This window comes from Doryrhamphus excisus, chromosome 22, assembly GCF_030265055.1.
Source record: "Doryrhamphus excisus isolate RoL2022-K1 chromosome 22, RoL_Dexc_1.0, whole genome shotgun sequence".
Taxonomy (NCBI): domain Eukaryota; kingdom Metazoa; phylum Chordata; class Actinopteri; order Syngnathiformes; family Syngnathidae; genus Doryrhamphus; species Doryrhamphus excisus.
The window spans coordinates 1,860,828-1,875,009 of record NC_080487.1 but is presented as its reverse complement, the minus strand read 5'-3'; the positions used below and the strand labels follow the sequence as shown (position 1 = coordinate 1,875,009).

The 14,182-nt window shown below is 41.9% G+C and overlaps 2 protein-coding genes across 6 annotated transcripts in view; one reads left to right on the top strand and one right to left on the bottom strand.

The window, feature by feature from the left end:
- The window catches only part of LOC131109333 (arylsulfatase G-like), a 22,017-nt gene extending 8,153 nt beyond the window's left edge, over window positions 1-13,864 (top strand). The window contains exons 4-16 of one of the 4 annotated variants that reach the window (XM_058061241.1): window positions 248-475; window positions 1,617-1,852; window positions 2,412-2,526; window positions 3,504-3,650; window positions 4,087-4,295; window positions 4,382-4,462; window positions 4,934-5,042; window positions 5,230-5,350; window positions 6,299-6,389; window positions 6,699-6,823; window positions 9,404-9,467; window positions 9,557-9,652; window positions 10,046-13,864. In XM_058061241.1, the coding sequence (XP_057917224.1) occupies window positions 261-475; window positions 1,617-1,852; window positions 2,412-2,526; window positions 3,504-3,650; window positions 4,087-4,295; window positions 4,382-4,462; window positions 4,934-5,042; window positions 5,230-5,350; window positions 6,299-6,389; window positions 6,699-6,823; window positions 9,404-9,451 (1,497 nt within the window). In that variant the 5' untranslated portion in view covers window positions 248-260 and the 3' untranslated portion in view covers window positions 9,452-9,467; window positions 9,557-9,652; window positions 10,046-13,864. Of the gene's footprint in view, window positions 1-247; window positions 476-1,616; window positions 1,853-2,411; window positions 2,527-3,503; window positions 3,651-4,086; window positions 4,296-4,381; window positions 4,463-4,933; window positions 5,043-5,229; window positions 5,351-6,298; window positions 6,390-6,698; window positions 9,468-9,556 lie in introns of all 4 variants that reach the window. The other 3 variants (XM_058061240.1, XM_058061239.1, XM_058061237.1) reach the window with 3 other exon arrangements.
- LOC131109336 (WD repeat domain phosphoinositide-interacting protein 1-like) lies at window positions 7,665-14,182 on the bottom strand. 2 transcript variants are annotated; one of them, XM_058061245.1, is made up of 12 exons: window positions 14,111-14,182; window positions 12,302-12,384; window positions 12,011-12,180; window positions 11,823-11,919; window positions 11,648-11,745; window positions 11,490-11,582; window positions 11,358-11,428; window positions 10,951-11,058; window positions 9,689-9,853; window positions 9,503-9,610; window positions 9,258-9,397; window positions 7,665-9,170 (listed from the first exon to the last, which is right to left on the bottom strand). In XM_058061245.1, exons 3-12 carry the CDS (start codon window positions 12,107-12,109, stop codon window positions 9,058-9,060), a joined length of 1,092 nt encoding a protein of 363 aa, XP_057917228.1. In that variant the 5' UTR covers window positions 12,110-12,180; window positions 12,302-12,384; window positions 14,111-14,182; the 3' UTR covers window positions 7,665-9,057. The 2 variants fall into 2 exon arrangements, with proteins under 2 accessions (XP_057917228.1, XP_057917227.1); XM_058061244.1 differs by lacking the exon at window positions 14,111-14,182 and adding an exon at window positions 12,970-13,395.

The following is a 14,182-nucleotide window of genomic DNA, read 5'->3' as shown; positions in this document are numbered from 1 at the left end:
TGTCTTTTATGAACTTACCAGCAGGCAGTAGATTTGGCCACTCCTTGATCTGTTGTCAGATCGGTTTGGTTTGTTTTTATTTTTACACTGAGCTACGGGTTTCTTGGCACTTGTTCCCATGAAGTACAACAAGCAAATTTCAAATACTGACTTGTATCGCAAGAAGAACTACTTCTCATCTAGGCACCAGTATCTGAGATGATATGTAAATTAACGTCTTTCCAAAACCGGTTATTATTATTTTCAGGTTTCAGCACAAAATGCTGGAGGGATTCACACCTCTGCTTCTGTGTGGGATGCTGCTGTGCAGCCTGTTCTTCCACCTGGTGTCTGAGCAGGGAAGTAGGGTTAAAAAGCCCAACTTCATTGTCATACTGGCTGATGATATCGGATGGGGTGACTTGGACATCAACAACCCCGACGAGAGAACAAACAATACACCCAATCTCAACCTGATGGCCCAGCAAGGACTCAGGTAGTATGGAAGTATTGCAAAAACATTGTGCAGTGAGGTCCAGTGACTTTAGTAGTCACTTGTTTATCATGGTTAATTGGTTCCGGATACAACCGTAATAAGGAAATGTCTGAAAAGTAGGATTCTATATTCATAAACAGAATATTTTTGTTGTTCAAACATAGGAAACATGTTTATGACTTTCTAAATACAAATTTTTATATTATTAGAGCCCTGTAGACATGAAATAACATAATATAGTCACTCACTAGTTACACTATATTATTTTTTGTTTACATCACATTATGCATCACTAGTATAGCAAGCCACCGAGCTGGCTAGTTAGCCTCTCTAATTGACTTATTCTAAACTTAAGAATGTGTTTCAAATGGAGTGGGGAACAAGGACAAAGAAGCCAAAAATGTACCACTTCCACACTGAATGAGAGGAGAACCTTTTTGTCGCTTTATGACTTTCTAAATACATATTTTAATAGTATTAGAGCATGTAGACATGAAATAACACAATATAGTCACTCACTAGTTACACTATATTATTTTTTGTTTACATCACATTGTGCATTACTAGCATAGCAAGCCAACAAGCTAGCTAGTTAGCCTCTCCAATTGACTTATTCTAAGCTTAAGAATGTGTTTCAAACGGAGTGGGGAACAAGGACAAAGAAGCCAAAAAAGTACCACTTCCACACTGAATGAGAGGAGAACCTTTTTGTCGCTTTATGACTTTATAAATACATATTTGAATAGTATTAGAGCATGTAGACATGAAATAACATAATATAGTCACTCACTAATTACACTATATTATTTTTTGTTGGCATCACATTATGCATCACTAGTATAGCAAGCCACTGAGCTAGCTAGTTAGCCTCTCCAATTGGCTTATTCTAAACTTAAGAATGTGTTTCAAACGGAGTGGGGAACAAGGACAAAGAAGCCAAAAACGTACCACTTCCACACTGAATGAGAGGAGAACCTTGTTGTCACTCAATCTCAGACATGGCATATTGGCTATTGTTTATTAATTATTTTTTTTCAAACCACGATATGGTGAGTGAGTGATATTCCAACCATAATATAGCGATGGACGACTGTATACGCTATTGTGTAAAATTAATCCCTCTCATTTTTATTCATTGCAGATTTTCAGACTTCCACTCTCCAGCCTCAACCTGCTCCCCATCCCGTGCTTCCATCATGACTGGCCGCTACGGACTCAGAAATGGGGTTACTCATAATTTTGCTGTGGGCTCCGTGGGCGGACTGCCTCTGTCCGAGGTCACCTTGCCACAGCTCCTTCAGAATGCAGGTTACTACACCGCCATGATTGGGAAATGGCATCTCGGCCATAATGGGCCATATGGTCCAACAAAAAGAGGTGAGGAGGACTTTGACTTAACTAGTGCAGCCATTCAAGGATGGAATTGTTTAGTCCTTAAAGATAGATAACAATAAAACACTGGCATTGACGCTGAGATTAAATGTTGGAATGTTGTAGAAAACATTCCATCAGTTGAGGTTTATGATATCGTAGGGTCTTTCTGACACTGAATGGAGATTTTATTTTGACTCCTCACCCACTGTCAACTCAGTCCACCCCCATGCTGCTAGTCTTTTTAGATCAATGCTGTTTTTGTCACTGCTTCTTGGTATCATATAAATAATTTACTAATAGACCAGTGAGGTCTATGTCCGTTCTTTCAACCCCTGTGTGCTAACAAAAAACAGATGTTGACATATTGCAGTGGTCATGAGCTAAGCTAGTACAAATTAGAAACCTATTTAATTAGTGATATAATATACAAGTTTAAAATGAATTCAGGTTTTTCAAAGGTAATATTTTGATTTTATTACCATTTAGCACAACGCCAAACAAGTTCCTTTATAAAAAAAAAAAAACACAACTCAGATTTGTTCCCTTATTGTCTTTTGGGCAGGTTTTGACTACTACTTAGGCATTCCCTACAGTAATGACATGGGATGTACTGACGCACCAGGATATGATCTTCCCCAGTGCCTCCCCTGCGGATCATGCGGACTTCAGATATTAAGGTGGGCGGAGCTAGATTTCTATTCCGAACCAGATTCTAATTAATATCTGCTGACTAAAAACATGACAAGGGAGTCAAAATGTAATTTTTGCACTCAAAACGCACGGTGACCGAGTGGTTAACATGTTGGCCCCAGTCAGGAGATCGAGAAGACCTGGGTTCGAATCCATGTCTCCATGTTCCATGTTAGGTTAATTGTCCATATACATGAATGGGAGTGTGAATGATTGTGTGAATGATCGGCCTGTTGCCCGAAATCAGCTAGGATAGGCTCCATTGTACCCCCACGACCCTAATGAGGATAAGCGGCATGGAAAGTGGATGGATGCATTCAAAACCTGCTTATTTTTTGCAGTGTTCATTCACCATCACCACTGCATCATAAAAATCATCAAAAAAAAACAACTGCACAATGTTAAGTTAACAATTATCAGAAATAGTGGCAACTATAACCTCAAGCAGTCATGTCATCACGATAACAGTCATGATGATTGGACACCACATGATTTTTTTTACATACATATCACACAAAATAACTAACGTAGAGTAATTTGGCTTCTCTTGATTTATAACTGTGTGTTGGAAGCAAAACAGTAGGCGTTTAAGGAGCTTTTTATGCTAATTAACGCCTGTGATGGCCGAAGACACAAAAGGTATTTCCAAAGTTCTTGTACTTTTTTAGTATTATCTGTGTAGCAGAAATTGTGTGCATATTTTGAAAACAGCACATCACTAATGATTTTCACTGCAAAGCATTTTTTTATAGGATTGCAATTACAGTTAATATCAGAGCCACTCAATGTCAGGTTTTTGTGTCCTTTTGTGTCAAATATCCAGAAATAAATTATGCCAATGAGAGACTTTAGCAGTTATTTGCTTTTGTACACCGCATAACCGTCAAATATTGAAGATTAGCTAAAGATTGGAGGTTAGTTGAATTCATTAATTGGAACATTTACGATGTTCTGTATGATGTAGATCAATGAGGAGTGGAAACGGGGACTGTTTTTCCAAAGTGGGCCTTCCCTTGATGGAAAACGACAGCATCGTGGAGCAGCCCCTGAACCTATGGACGCTCACGGCACAGTACCAATCTGCTGCACTCAGGATTATGAACGACATGAGGTACGACAATGCCGCTACTAAGATGTGGAAAGTGTAACCCAAGCTAAATTCTTCCATGTACTCTTGACTCTTGACACACAATGTGTGTGTATGTGTGGAGGAGGGTAGGGGGGAGGGTGAATTATGCTGTTTGCAGCTGTCTGTGTGCGAGGAAACATGCTATGGTTGAGGGTCATGTGAACGACGACAGTGGCTGACTATCAGGTCATGTGTTGACAACGCCACTCATTTTATCGAGTCAGCATAAACTACTACTATACTGTACAAATATATGGTATTGCAGTATGTCAGCAGCGGAGAACACTTAGCAGCCACAGCAATAGGTACACCCGCAGCAATAGGTACACCTCAACATCACATCTAATGAGATTCAATTAACAGACTGACATTTTTTTTATGATTGGAAAGCATGATGATTGTTTTCATGTCATTGCAGAGAACGAGGCCAGCCTTATTTTTTATACATAGCATTAGCTCACATGCATGTACCTTTGGCGCCACCCCTTTCTCCCGAAACACCCACCACCACCGATCATTCCCCATCCGACCGCCGAGTGTATGCCGCTAGCCTGAGAGAAATGGACGACTTCGTGGGGGCGATCAGGAGCGCTTCACAGACTACGGATACTCTCATATGGTTCACTGGTAAATCTCTTACCCTGTTTGTGACTCATGTTGTCTTTGTTTACATCCTGATTGTGGACATCAGTCCTCATGGTGTGCTCATTTAGGTGACAATGGTCCTTGGGACCAGAAGTGCCAGTATGCAGGAAGTACAGGTCCATTCAAGGGAAAGTGGCAGACAAAAAGAGGTATACGTCATGTCATACATCATTAAAAAAAACACTTTTCCAGCCAGCAGTACAGGAAGTGTTTATGTGTATGCTATTGTTTTTGTTTGAAAAGTACCAAAACAGGGCGGCACGGCGGTGGAGTGGTTAGCACGCAGACCTCACAGCTAGGAGACCAGGGTTCAATTCCACCCTCGGCCATCTCTGTGTGGAGTTTGCATGTTCTCCGGGTACTCCGGTTTCCTCCCACATTCCAAAAACATGCTAGGTTAATTAGCCACTCCAAATTGTCCATAGGTATGAATGTGAGTGTGAATGGTTGTTTGTCTATATGTGCCCTGTGATTGGCTGGCCACCAGTTCAGGGTGTACCCCGCCTCTCGCCACCCTTACCCTTACCCTTGAGGTAATTACATATAACCAACAGGAATATGCAATGATGGTGAGCTGAAGTGTAACATGACTTTGGTGCGTCTCATTCTTCCATGTTGAGGTGGGGGCTCAGCTAAGAAGACCACCTGGGAAGGAGGACATCGGGTCCCAACTGTGGCCTACTGGCCTGGTGTGATCCCTGCCAACTCCACCAGCTCCGCCCTGCTTAGGTATGCTAAGGTTGTAGTAAATTCCCCTGATACTATGTTGATACTTCAGAACACTACAATGGTAATAATGTCGGGATGTGTTAAAACTGCGAGACACAGATACTACTATCACAATCTGTGTATTTACTTTCCATACATATTTCCCAAGTATTAGTAGAAGATAAATGATCCTCTTTCTTTCTCCCAGTGGTATGGATATCTTCCCAACACTTTTATCCCTGGCAGGGGTGACGCCACCGTCAGACAGGCGTTATGATGGGATTGATGCCACTGGGGTCCTCCTGCACGGTGAACAGACTGGTCACAAGGTACCAAAGTCTTTGACCACATGGTCGTGTTTGAACAAGCGTAGTGGAGCCAGCATTTTAATGCGCATGCAAAGATAGATATATAGATATATATAAGATAGATAGACTGCTTCACCCCAAGTGTGTGAAGGAGCGATATCGCAGGTCCTTTCTTCCTGCAGCTGTACAACCAGCACTGCTCCCAATATGTACATCGGTGCAATACTTTGTTTTTTTACATTCAGTATAGTTACTCCAGACTCCACTCACTGTGCAATATTAAGGGCTCTAAATGCAATATACTAAGTTCTATGTGAAGTATTTCCATAATGCCTCATATTAACTCACTCGCAAGATCTCAGTGATCATATATCTCATTTCGTTTCATATTATCTACATACTGTATTGTATATAACTCTGGGAAAAACTGTTGATTTTGTTAATACTTGGGTTGTTTATATTGTTTATTTTTCTATATTGTGTATTTTTGTACTGCTTAACTGATTCTGTACTGTTGCTGCTGTGCAATGCAAATTTCCCCACTGAGGGACGAATAAAGGCATATGTTAATCTTAATTTTAATCTTAATATGTGCGATGCTGGCCACAGATATTAATGGCACTGTTTGTTTAAACCAGGCTTTATTGATTGAATAGGTGTGATGTACTAACCAGCATTACAGTCTATTTTAAATGACTTGTATCATCACTCCAATGGTTGTTTGTCTATATGTGCCCTGTGATTGGCTGGCCACCAGTCCAGGGTGTACCCAGACAGCTGGGATAGGCTCCAGCACCACCTTCGTTAGGATAAGCGGTAGAAAATGAATGAATGAATATCATCACTCCTGTTTTGGTGTTACTATAGTGTTATTTGGACCGCAGTAAGTCCAAATTATTAATTGAGAGCCAGCAAGAATGATGTTTATTTATTATTAATGTTTATTTTCCTGTGTTTCTTTCCCTCTAGGTCCTCTTCCACCCAAATAGTGGTGGTGCAGGGCGTTTTGGTGACTTGCAGGCAGTAAGGGCTGGGACGTACAAAGCTTTCTACATGACAGGTAGCTTGCACAACAGGTCCGTGAACGCATTTCCGTTTGTCAGCACAGGGACTACATGTTGAACTTGTCTTGCCCAGACCGGGGCAACGATGCAGAACCAGAATGTTGGCTGTTTTGTTTGTCTGCAAGCAGATGTATGACGGGAGTGGTGTGATATTCACATCACTGCTTTAAATTTGGGGATTACATATATGTAATATGTATTTATGTACATTTGGGCACCATTTCTTCAAATTTAGAATACAAGCGGTTCTTTGCGTAGCATATGTGAGGTTATCTGTAACCTAAAAACTCTTGTGTTCCCTTTAGGCGCAGCTCAGGCGTGTAGCGCCGACACGGGAACACAGGAGCTCCATAACCCACCATTAATATTTGATCTGGAGAACGACGAGGCTGAGGAAACGCCCTTAAAAGTCGGGACTCGCGAATACCAGGTGTTGGCAGAGAGGGTTTCCCTGTGGAGGGAGGAGTTATTATGGGACATCGCCACCGACCAGTCAGTGTCTGCAGCCGACTACTCCACAAATGACTCGGCGGTGCCTTGCTGCGACTCGATGAGGCCTGTTTGCCGTTGCCTCACACAGGGCTGACCTGTGTGAGGCATATACAATGTACAATGTCCGGGTGGGCGGGTGTGTGGGGTGTGCACACAAATCAAAGAGAAGCCAATAGAAGGTCAAAGAGAGGCGGTTGTTTGTCAGATCAATGAGGCAAAGAGAAAATATTTGTGTAGCAGTTTGTGAGTTGAAGACAAAAACCTCATTTGCGCCTGACACAATAATCATATTGTATATTTTATAGCAATAATTGTACAAAAAAAAAAAAACTCAGGGAAACCTGTGAATGAATTCTGAAACAACTTTAGTGATTTTTCATTGTCAGTATGGTAGTGTAGTGTAAGGTGTACTAACAGCGCCACCTTTTGGCATAATTATTGTATTACATGTGTTATATACACACTGCACACAGTCATAAAAACAAATCTTCAAAATATAGTTATGCAATGTCAGTTTGCGTTAATACTTTTCCACCATAGTAAAAATAAACACGATTTAACATATTCAGCATCAGGTCGTAAATAGTCTCAAGGTATCGCTGAAATTTCAAGGACAAGAGATTCACATTTATGCATTAGCTCCTTCACTCATCTTCCATTGGCGACTTATGTAAGTTGCCTTGACCGCTAACAGAATGACTCTTAGCTGCACCCTCAAGTCACAGAAAAGTGGAATAGTCTCATTCGGAGGTGATGGCAACTAAAAGTTCATTTTAAAAAAAAATGCCCTGACGATAAATTTGAACAAGTGAACTCTTTGCAAGGAGCCTTTTGCGTAGAAATATAAAAAAAAAAACAAGACATCTTATTTTGAGATTAAATGTAATGACCTCCACGGAGGAGATATTCACATGCACGCTTCCTTTGGTTTCTTTTCAGCAGGATGACACAAAAAGCTACCCTAACGTTCCCCCCTTTGTGCTGTAGGGTGTAGCATGGGCCTGCTAATGAATGAGCATTGGTAGACAAGCATGCATGTCTACTGGATGACAGTATGGAGCTTTTTTTTTTTTTTACCTTTTAATGTGCCTTCTTTACTTTATAGTCAATTTGGTCACAACTCCAAGTCTAACGTATTGTACATAATGACAAGAGTATTAAGGCCACACTTCAAGGACTAACAATTATAAGACTATTGTCGTAATGTAATGGGAACCCTAAAATATAACTTGATAGTTCTATAGTGTATGTTTAAATATTTCTCCTTAAATATTACTTTATTCTCATAAGATTATTAGATAATTCTTGCAATTGTCTCTATATTATTTTTTCCCGGTAGAATGAGTACTTTACCTGCACAATATTAGAACTTTATTCTCATGAAATTAACAATTATTTCCCACTGAGCAATATCACAACATTGCTATCAAAAAATTATAGTATTCTCTCAATGTTACCACTTTATTCTTATCAAATTATTTTTGTCTTCTAAAATTCTTAAAATTTTCACTTAAAATGAAACTTAAATGACTTTGTTTTTGCAATCTCAGTTAAATATTACCACTTCATAAAAGTTTGTTTTTAGTAAAATGATTATGATTGTCACAATATAGACATTTTATTGTCAAATTTAATCTATTTTTAATATGACTTTTAATTTGATTTCTATTACATTTTTACGTGTAATTTATTTACGACTTTATTCTCGGGAATCTATGACTTCTTACGTTTCCGTGTGTGGCTCTAATACTCTAATACATAAGCAAATGTGACAAAAAGGTCCGCCGGTTCTTTTGGGAATGTTGATCTGGTCAATAAGCAGGGCTTGTGTTATGTTTTGATTGGTTATCTCTTACGTGTAATCAACTCAGTCGCAGGTTAAGTCTACAACACAAGTTACCATGGCGACGTACCAGGGTGAAAAGCAACAAAAAAATGCTGCTTCATAATGCAGACAAAACTGCGGATCACTCGTCATCGTCTTCATTAAGTTTTCTTAATGAGTGAACTTTGCACTCTTTGTTAGTGTTATAGAACTACGCAGAATCCAGAAAGACCAGGATGTAACATTCTGGTAGGATATGACCCTCGACCTGTAGGGGTATGTGTGTGTGGAAGGGGGGGGAAGGGACTTAGCCGTGGAAGGAGGTGGGCGGGGCTTTGACAGTTAATCTAGTTGCTGACTGGAGGAAATTCATTTTCATCATCCAGACACACGGGGCCCTCTGCAAACTCATGCTCTGGGATGACCTCCCCCTTCTGGGCTCCTCCGTCCTCCGAGTATCCTGGAGGTTGAAGGCAGGCGGGAGAGAATAATTTTGACTAGTATACCCAGCATTCATCCATTTCTAGGGAATTCTGGGAAAACTCACCCAAGAGCGTGGTTGAGGTGGGCGGGCTTGAGGGGAGAGCCACAGTGGCAGCGTATGATTGGCTGACCGGTTGGTTGGCAACATCCCCTGATATCACCTCTTCCTTCTGTTCCCCTTGCTCCTCGCTGCCATCAAACAACCTGCAGGAACCAAGACAGAAGACTGTGACAACTTCCTTTCGACCTCCCCTTTAACTACAAACTGTACCAGGTAAAATATCACATTGCAAGCCATTTTGTGCATACCTGTGTTTTTGGACCAGCGTGCATTCACCTCCATCCTGTGGATCCACATTATAGATGTAAAGATACCCGTCCGATGACGCCACCAGCAGGCGAGGCAGCTTCTGAATCCTGACGACCAAAAAAAAAAAAAAAACAAAAGTATATGCAAACGTACGTACCCAGTAGAAGTATCTTTGTCTGCCTTACGTAGCCAGGGCGCAAATGTTCTTCAGGCCAAATATGTTGAGCCGCACGGTGGCGAAGGCTCGGTCCTGATGCATCATGTCGGACACCTGAGCCGGCAGGTAGGTGCTGGCGGCTGTGAACATTTTGCCCACATACGCAGACCATGTGGGAGACTCCTCCTCTTGACTAAAAGACATTTAATGGAAAGGTGCATATGTGGGTTGTTTTAAATACAAAAGTGAGCCACCATGTTTAGTGCAGTATCTTCTTAAGGAATGACAAAGAAATGATATACTTTAGAGTAGTCAGTGTATAGCTTGTATAGCTTGTATAGCAGTATACCGTGGTGTCTTAACCAGTCTTCATTTTGCTTTTCAGCCATTCAGACGTGGACTTGCTGGTGTGTTTTTTTTTTGCATCTTTGTCCTGCTACAGAACCCAAGTTGGTCACGGATGATCCATCCATTTTCTATGTCGCTTATCCCGGAATGGAAGATGCTTTGACAATATGTAATGTATAAGTCCACGTTTCGTAAGTACAATACTGTGTAATGTATGCCGAGTGGTTTTAGGATTTACGTCCATTTTAAGTTTTCGCCATTCGCTGGAGGGTCTTGGAACATAATATACTGTACATTACTGTACTGTACTGGCCTAAGTTACCAGCTATTTAGACAATAATGACAGCAGACAGTAAATCTATACTACAATATAGGATGAGAACTGACTATTCTAAAGTATATTCATATATTCAAGGGTCGCGGAAGGTGCTGGAGCCTATCCCAGCTGTCTTCGGGGCACAGCCAATCACAGGGCACATATAGACAACCATTCACACTCACATTCATACCTATGGACAATTTGGAGTGGCTAATTAACTTAGCATGTTTTTTGGAATGTGGGAGGAAACCGGAGTACCCGGAGAAAACCCAGGCATGCACGGGGAGAACATGCAAACTCCACATAGAGATGGCCGAGGGTGGAATTGACTTCGGGTCTCCTAGCTGCGAGGTCTACGCGCTAACCACTCGACCGACGTGCACCTCTAAAGTATATAACTTTTCTAAAGTATATAAGTTTAGTATTTAAGTTACTTATATTGTCCCTTGAGAAGATACAGTATAGTAATATGAGATGTACAATACAATGTAGTTTAAAAATAGACCCATTTAGATGAATGGTTTCATGGAAAATATGTAGCATTAATTAACATTTAAATGTACGCCTACACAATTGGCGTCGAACCTCAGTTGTGATTCTGTGTGTGGGGGGGGGTTCTTTACCTGGGGCTGTGTTGCTCCAGTTTGAAGATATGAACCGTCTCAGTGTTGCTGGAGGCACACAGGAACTGGGCATCAGCGCTGAAGGACAGCGAACTAATACTAACATATCTGACACACACAACAATGAAGACAAATGATACGTTATTCACTTTTAACCACAACAGAAAAGTGTCCAATCTATTCAGGTTTCGATCTATCCTACGAGGACACCGGATACAACGTGCGTTTGTAGTAGTGTGTAGGCGTTTTTGATGTTGTACCTCGTATGTAAGCTAAATAAAAGCAGCTTCAATGTCAGAAAACACCTCTCACTCTGATGCAGCGCGCTTCTAAACTGCTGCAAAAAGCTCATGTTTTGGACTTTAGTCGCCCGTGCGGTTACAGGTTGAACAACTGTGATGGCTAACCTCTTCATTCCTCGTCGGAATTCAAACATCCTCTGCCCTTCAGGAATGCTGAACACCCTGATAACTGTGCCCTGTGGAAGGAGGCCAAATCTGGTGAAACAACTGTCGAGGAAGAAGCTGCAGAACACTGACCTTCTCCGAAGCGCTGGCCAGTTTGGTGCCGGAGGCGTTGAAGGTGAGTGCCGCCAGGGGGCTGGCGTGGGCCTGGATGAGCGTCACAGTGCTCTAAAACCACAACGACGTCAGCACAAAATCACTAATGACTCCAAATCAGCCGCGAAGACCCTCACCAGGTTGTTTGCGTCATACACCGTGATCTCTCCTATAGTAGCGCTGCCGGGGTACGCCAAGTAGGAGTTACCGTGGTTGACTGACAGGGCACAGAGACCTGTGAAAGTAGGAGAATCAAACCTTTCAGGTCGGGTTCTGCATCGGTATTGAGTATTGAGGGGCTTCAACCCGTACCTGCAGGGTTGGTAGGGGTGTTGAGCAAGGTCTTGAGTAGCTTCATATCTTTGATGTTGTGGATGTAAATGGACTCCTCCAAGCACACCACCAGTCGCTGACAGGGAAGTATAGGTAAACAAAACACAAAGAAAACATTGACTAGAAATAAATAGCTTATTCATACATTACAGAAATCCTGTTCTTACCTGTCTGTTGAGTCTGACGGAGAGGATGTTGTTGGTGTAGCTGTAGTTGCAAATCTCAGTACCTTTCTTAAAGTGATAGACGTTCATTCGCCGCGGCATGGATTGGCTCACCACCACCACCAGGCTGCTGGAGAACAGCCGCTCCACAATGCACACGTCAGGGCATTCCACTGGGTTGTAAAGGAGAGGAAAATGGTGGCTATACAGTACTATTTTTTAATATATACAATATGTGTGAATAAAGTTTTGTGATGCTTAAACAGGAAGTGAATGACGTTGGCCTTTTCTCACCTCCTTCGTGGATGCAGTCCAGTTTGTCTACAGCAGTGACAGAGAAGAGACGGTAGCCAGTCTTGGTACCCACTGACAGGGAACTAAAACACACACAAATGTTTACAATGCATACAGAGCAGACCACATGCATGTATCCTGTAAGATGCTATTAATTTTGTGTCATTTAGTTGTGTAAAAGGCCGCATGGTGTAGAAGTGGTTAGATTGTTTGAACGATTGAGGGTTTGATTCTCTGTTTGGGCAACTGTGTGCGCGTGGGCTCTCTTTTCCGGGTGCTCCAGCTTCCTCCTACATCCCAAAAGCATGGTGTGAATGTTGCTGGGATAGGTTCCAGCTCATCCCTGACACAATATGGCAGAAAATTACAGCACCAGTACTGCCTGCGTCTGAAAGGCTTGCAGTGAAAATAAAACTGTTTAGTTTTAAATCCACTGCCAGGAAGATGTTAATTTAAGGAGGAACACCAGGAAACCTTAAGTAGAATCAGGTGAACACAACTCTTCAAAGCAGTCAACTAGTTCAATGTGCAACGGACCCAAGATGAGCCTGCATCAAGACTGTTTAGCACGCTTGAACCTTAAAACCAAATAAAATGGACACCTCAAAGTCAGGTGCTTCAGGAAGATTGGGTTCATGCAAGGCAAGGAAGGCCCTCAGGTTGCTTACGTGGTGTCCTGGTTAAACGAGGCACAAATAAAGCCTCGGAGCATCTCAGGGCCGACGTCCACTTCGTCCTGGGAATCCATCTGTGCCGCCAGTTTCCTGTCCTCTCGCTGGCCGGCCTCAGAGGCCTTGGGCTCGGGTCGATCCCAGCCAGGCCCCGCTTCCCCTCCTCCTCCAAACGCCACGCTCACAGTCCTCACTCTGGGAGAGGAACGTCCGGACTGACTGGCCACCGGATGATACGCATATGCAGAACCGAGCGAACGATCTTTAAATATTCACCGCGGACGAGCGACGATAACAATCATACACAAAGTCGGTTCCGTTTGTCAAAACAACGCCGTTACTGTTATTATGGCATTAACTTCCACTGTTCATACAGCAAAACAATAACAGCTGATGGGAGGAAGCGTCACTCGAATGGTGAGCTCCGATTGGCTGAAAGGGCTGACTAACACCCGCCTCTTTGGTATTTTCAGTGGAAACGATATTTAAAGTCAGTCCCTGATTCGTCGAATTGGCTGCCACTCTGCTAGGGTTTCGTGGCAAATCGTTAATTGGTCACTTATACGCTCAGTCTTTTCACGAGGAAATGTTTTGATGATTTCATTGGCTAAATGGCTCATCAATCTGTTTACTCTGGGTTTGATGCCTGTTCAGTGGTGGCCGTACCTTGTACCGTCACAAGACTTCGTACAAGCACATTCACTGTGTTGATTTTGGATTATTTTTGTATTTTCTCTTTGTTTTTCTGTTATATGATATTCTATTTTAAACCATCATGTCACTGTGTTACCGAGAAGTGATCAGACAGTACTTGACATATTACTCAAGGTTCTCAGTATGATGCAATGTGATCCTACACCACAGCAAACCTATTCCACAATAATAAACATTGTCTGGAAAAAGCACACATTGAACGTTGTGTTTTGTAGCTACACTTGGTTTATAAATTATGTAAAACTTTATATCATGTAATTATGCTCCTCTGCATCGATCATGCAGTACTCGGATTGATGAAGATTCTCAATATGATGCACAAGAAAGTAAATCCACAATAACAAATATTGATAAAAAGAAAAGCACTCTTTAATTTGTGTTATGTTGTGTCATGTATAGCTTCCAAATAAGATAGAATACATACTTTTGCTGACCTGTGATGTTTTCCCCCCAGTTAAAGTTGGGTTCCCTGACGACAGGGTTTCGATGCGGCCCC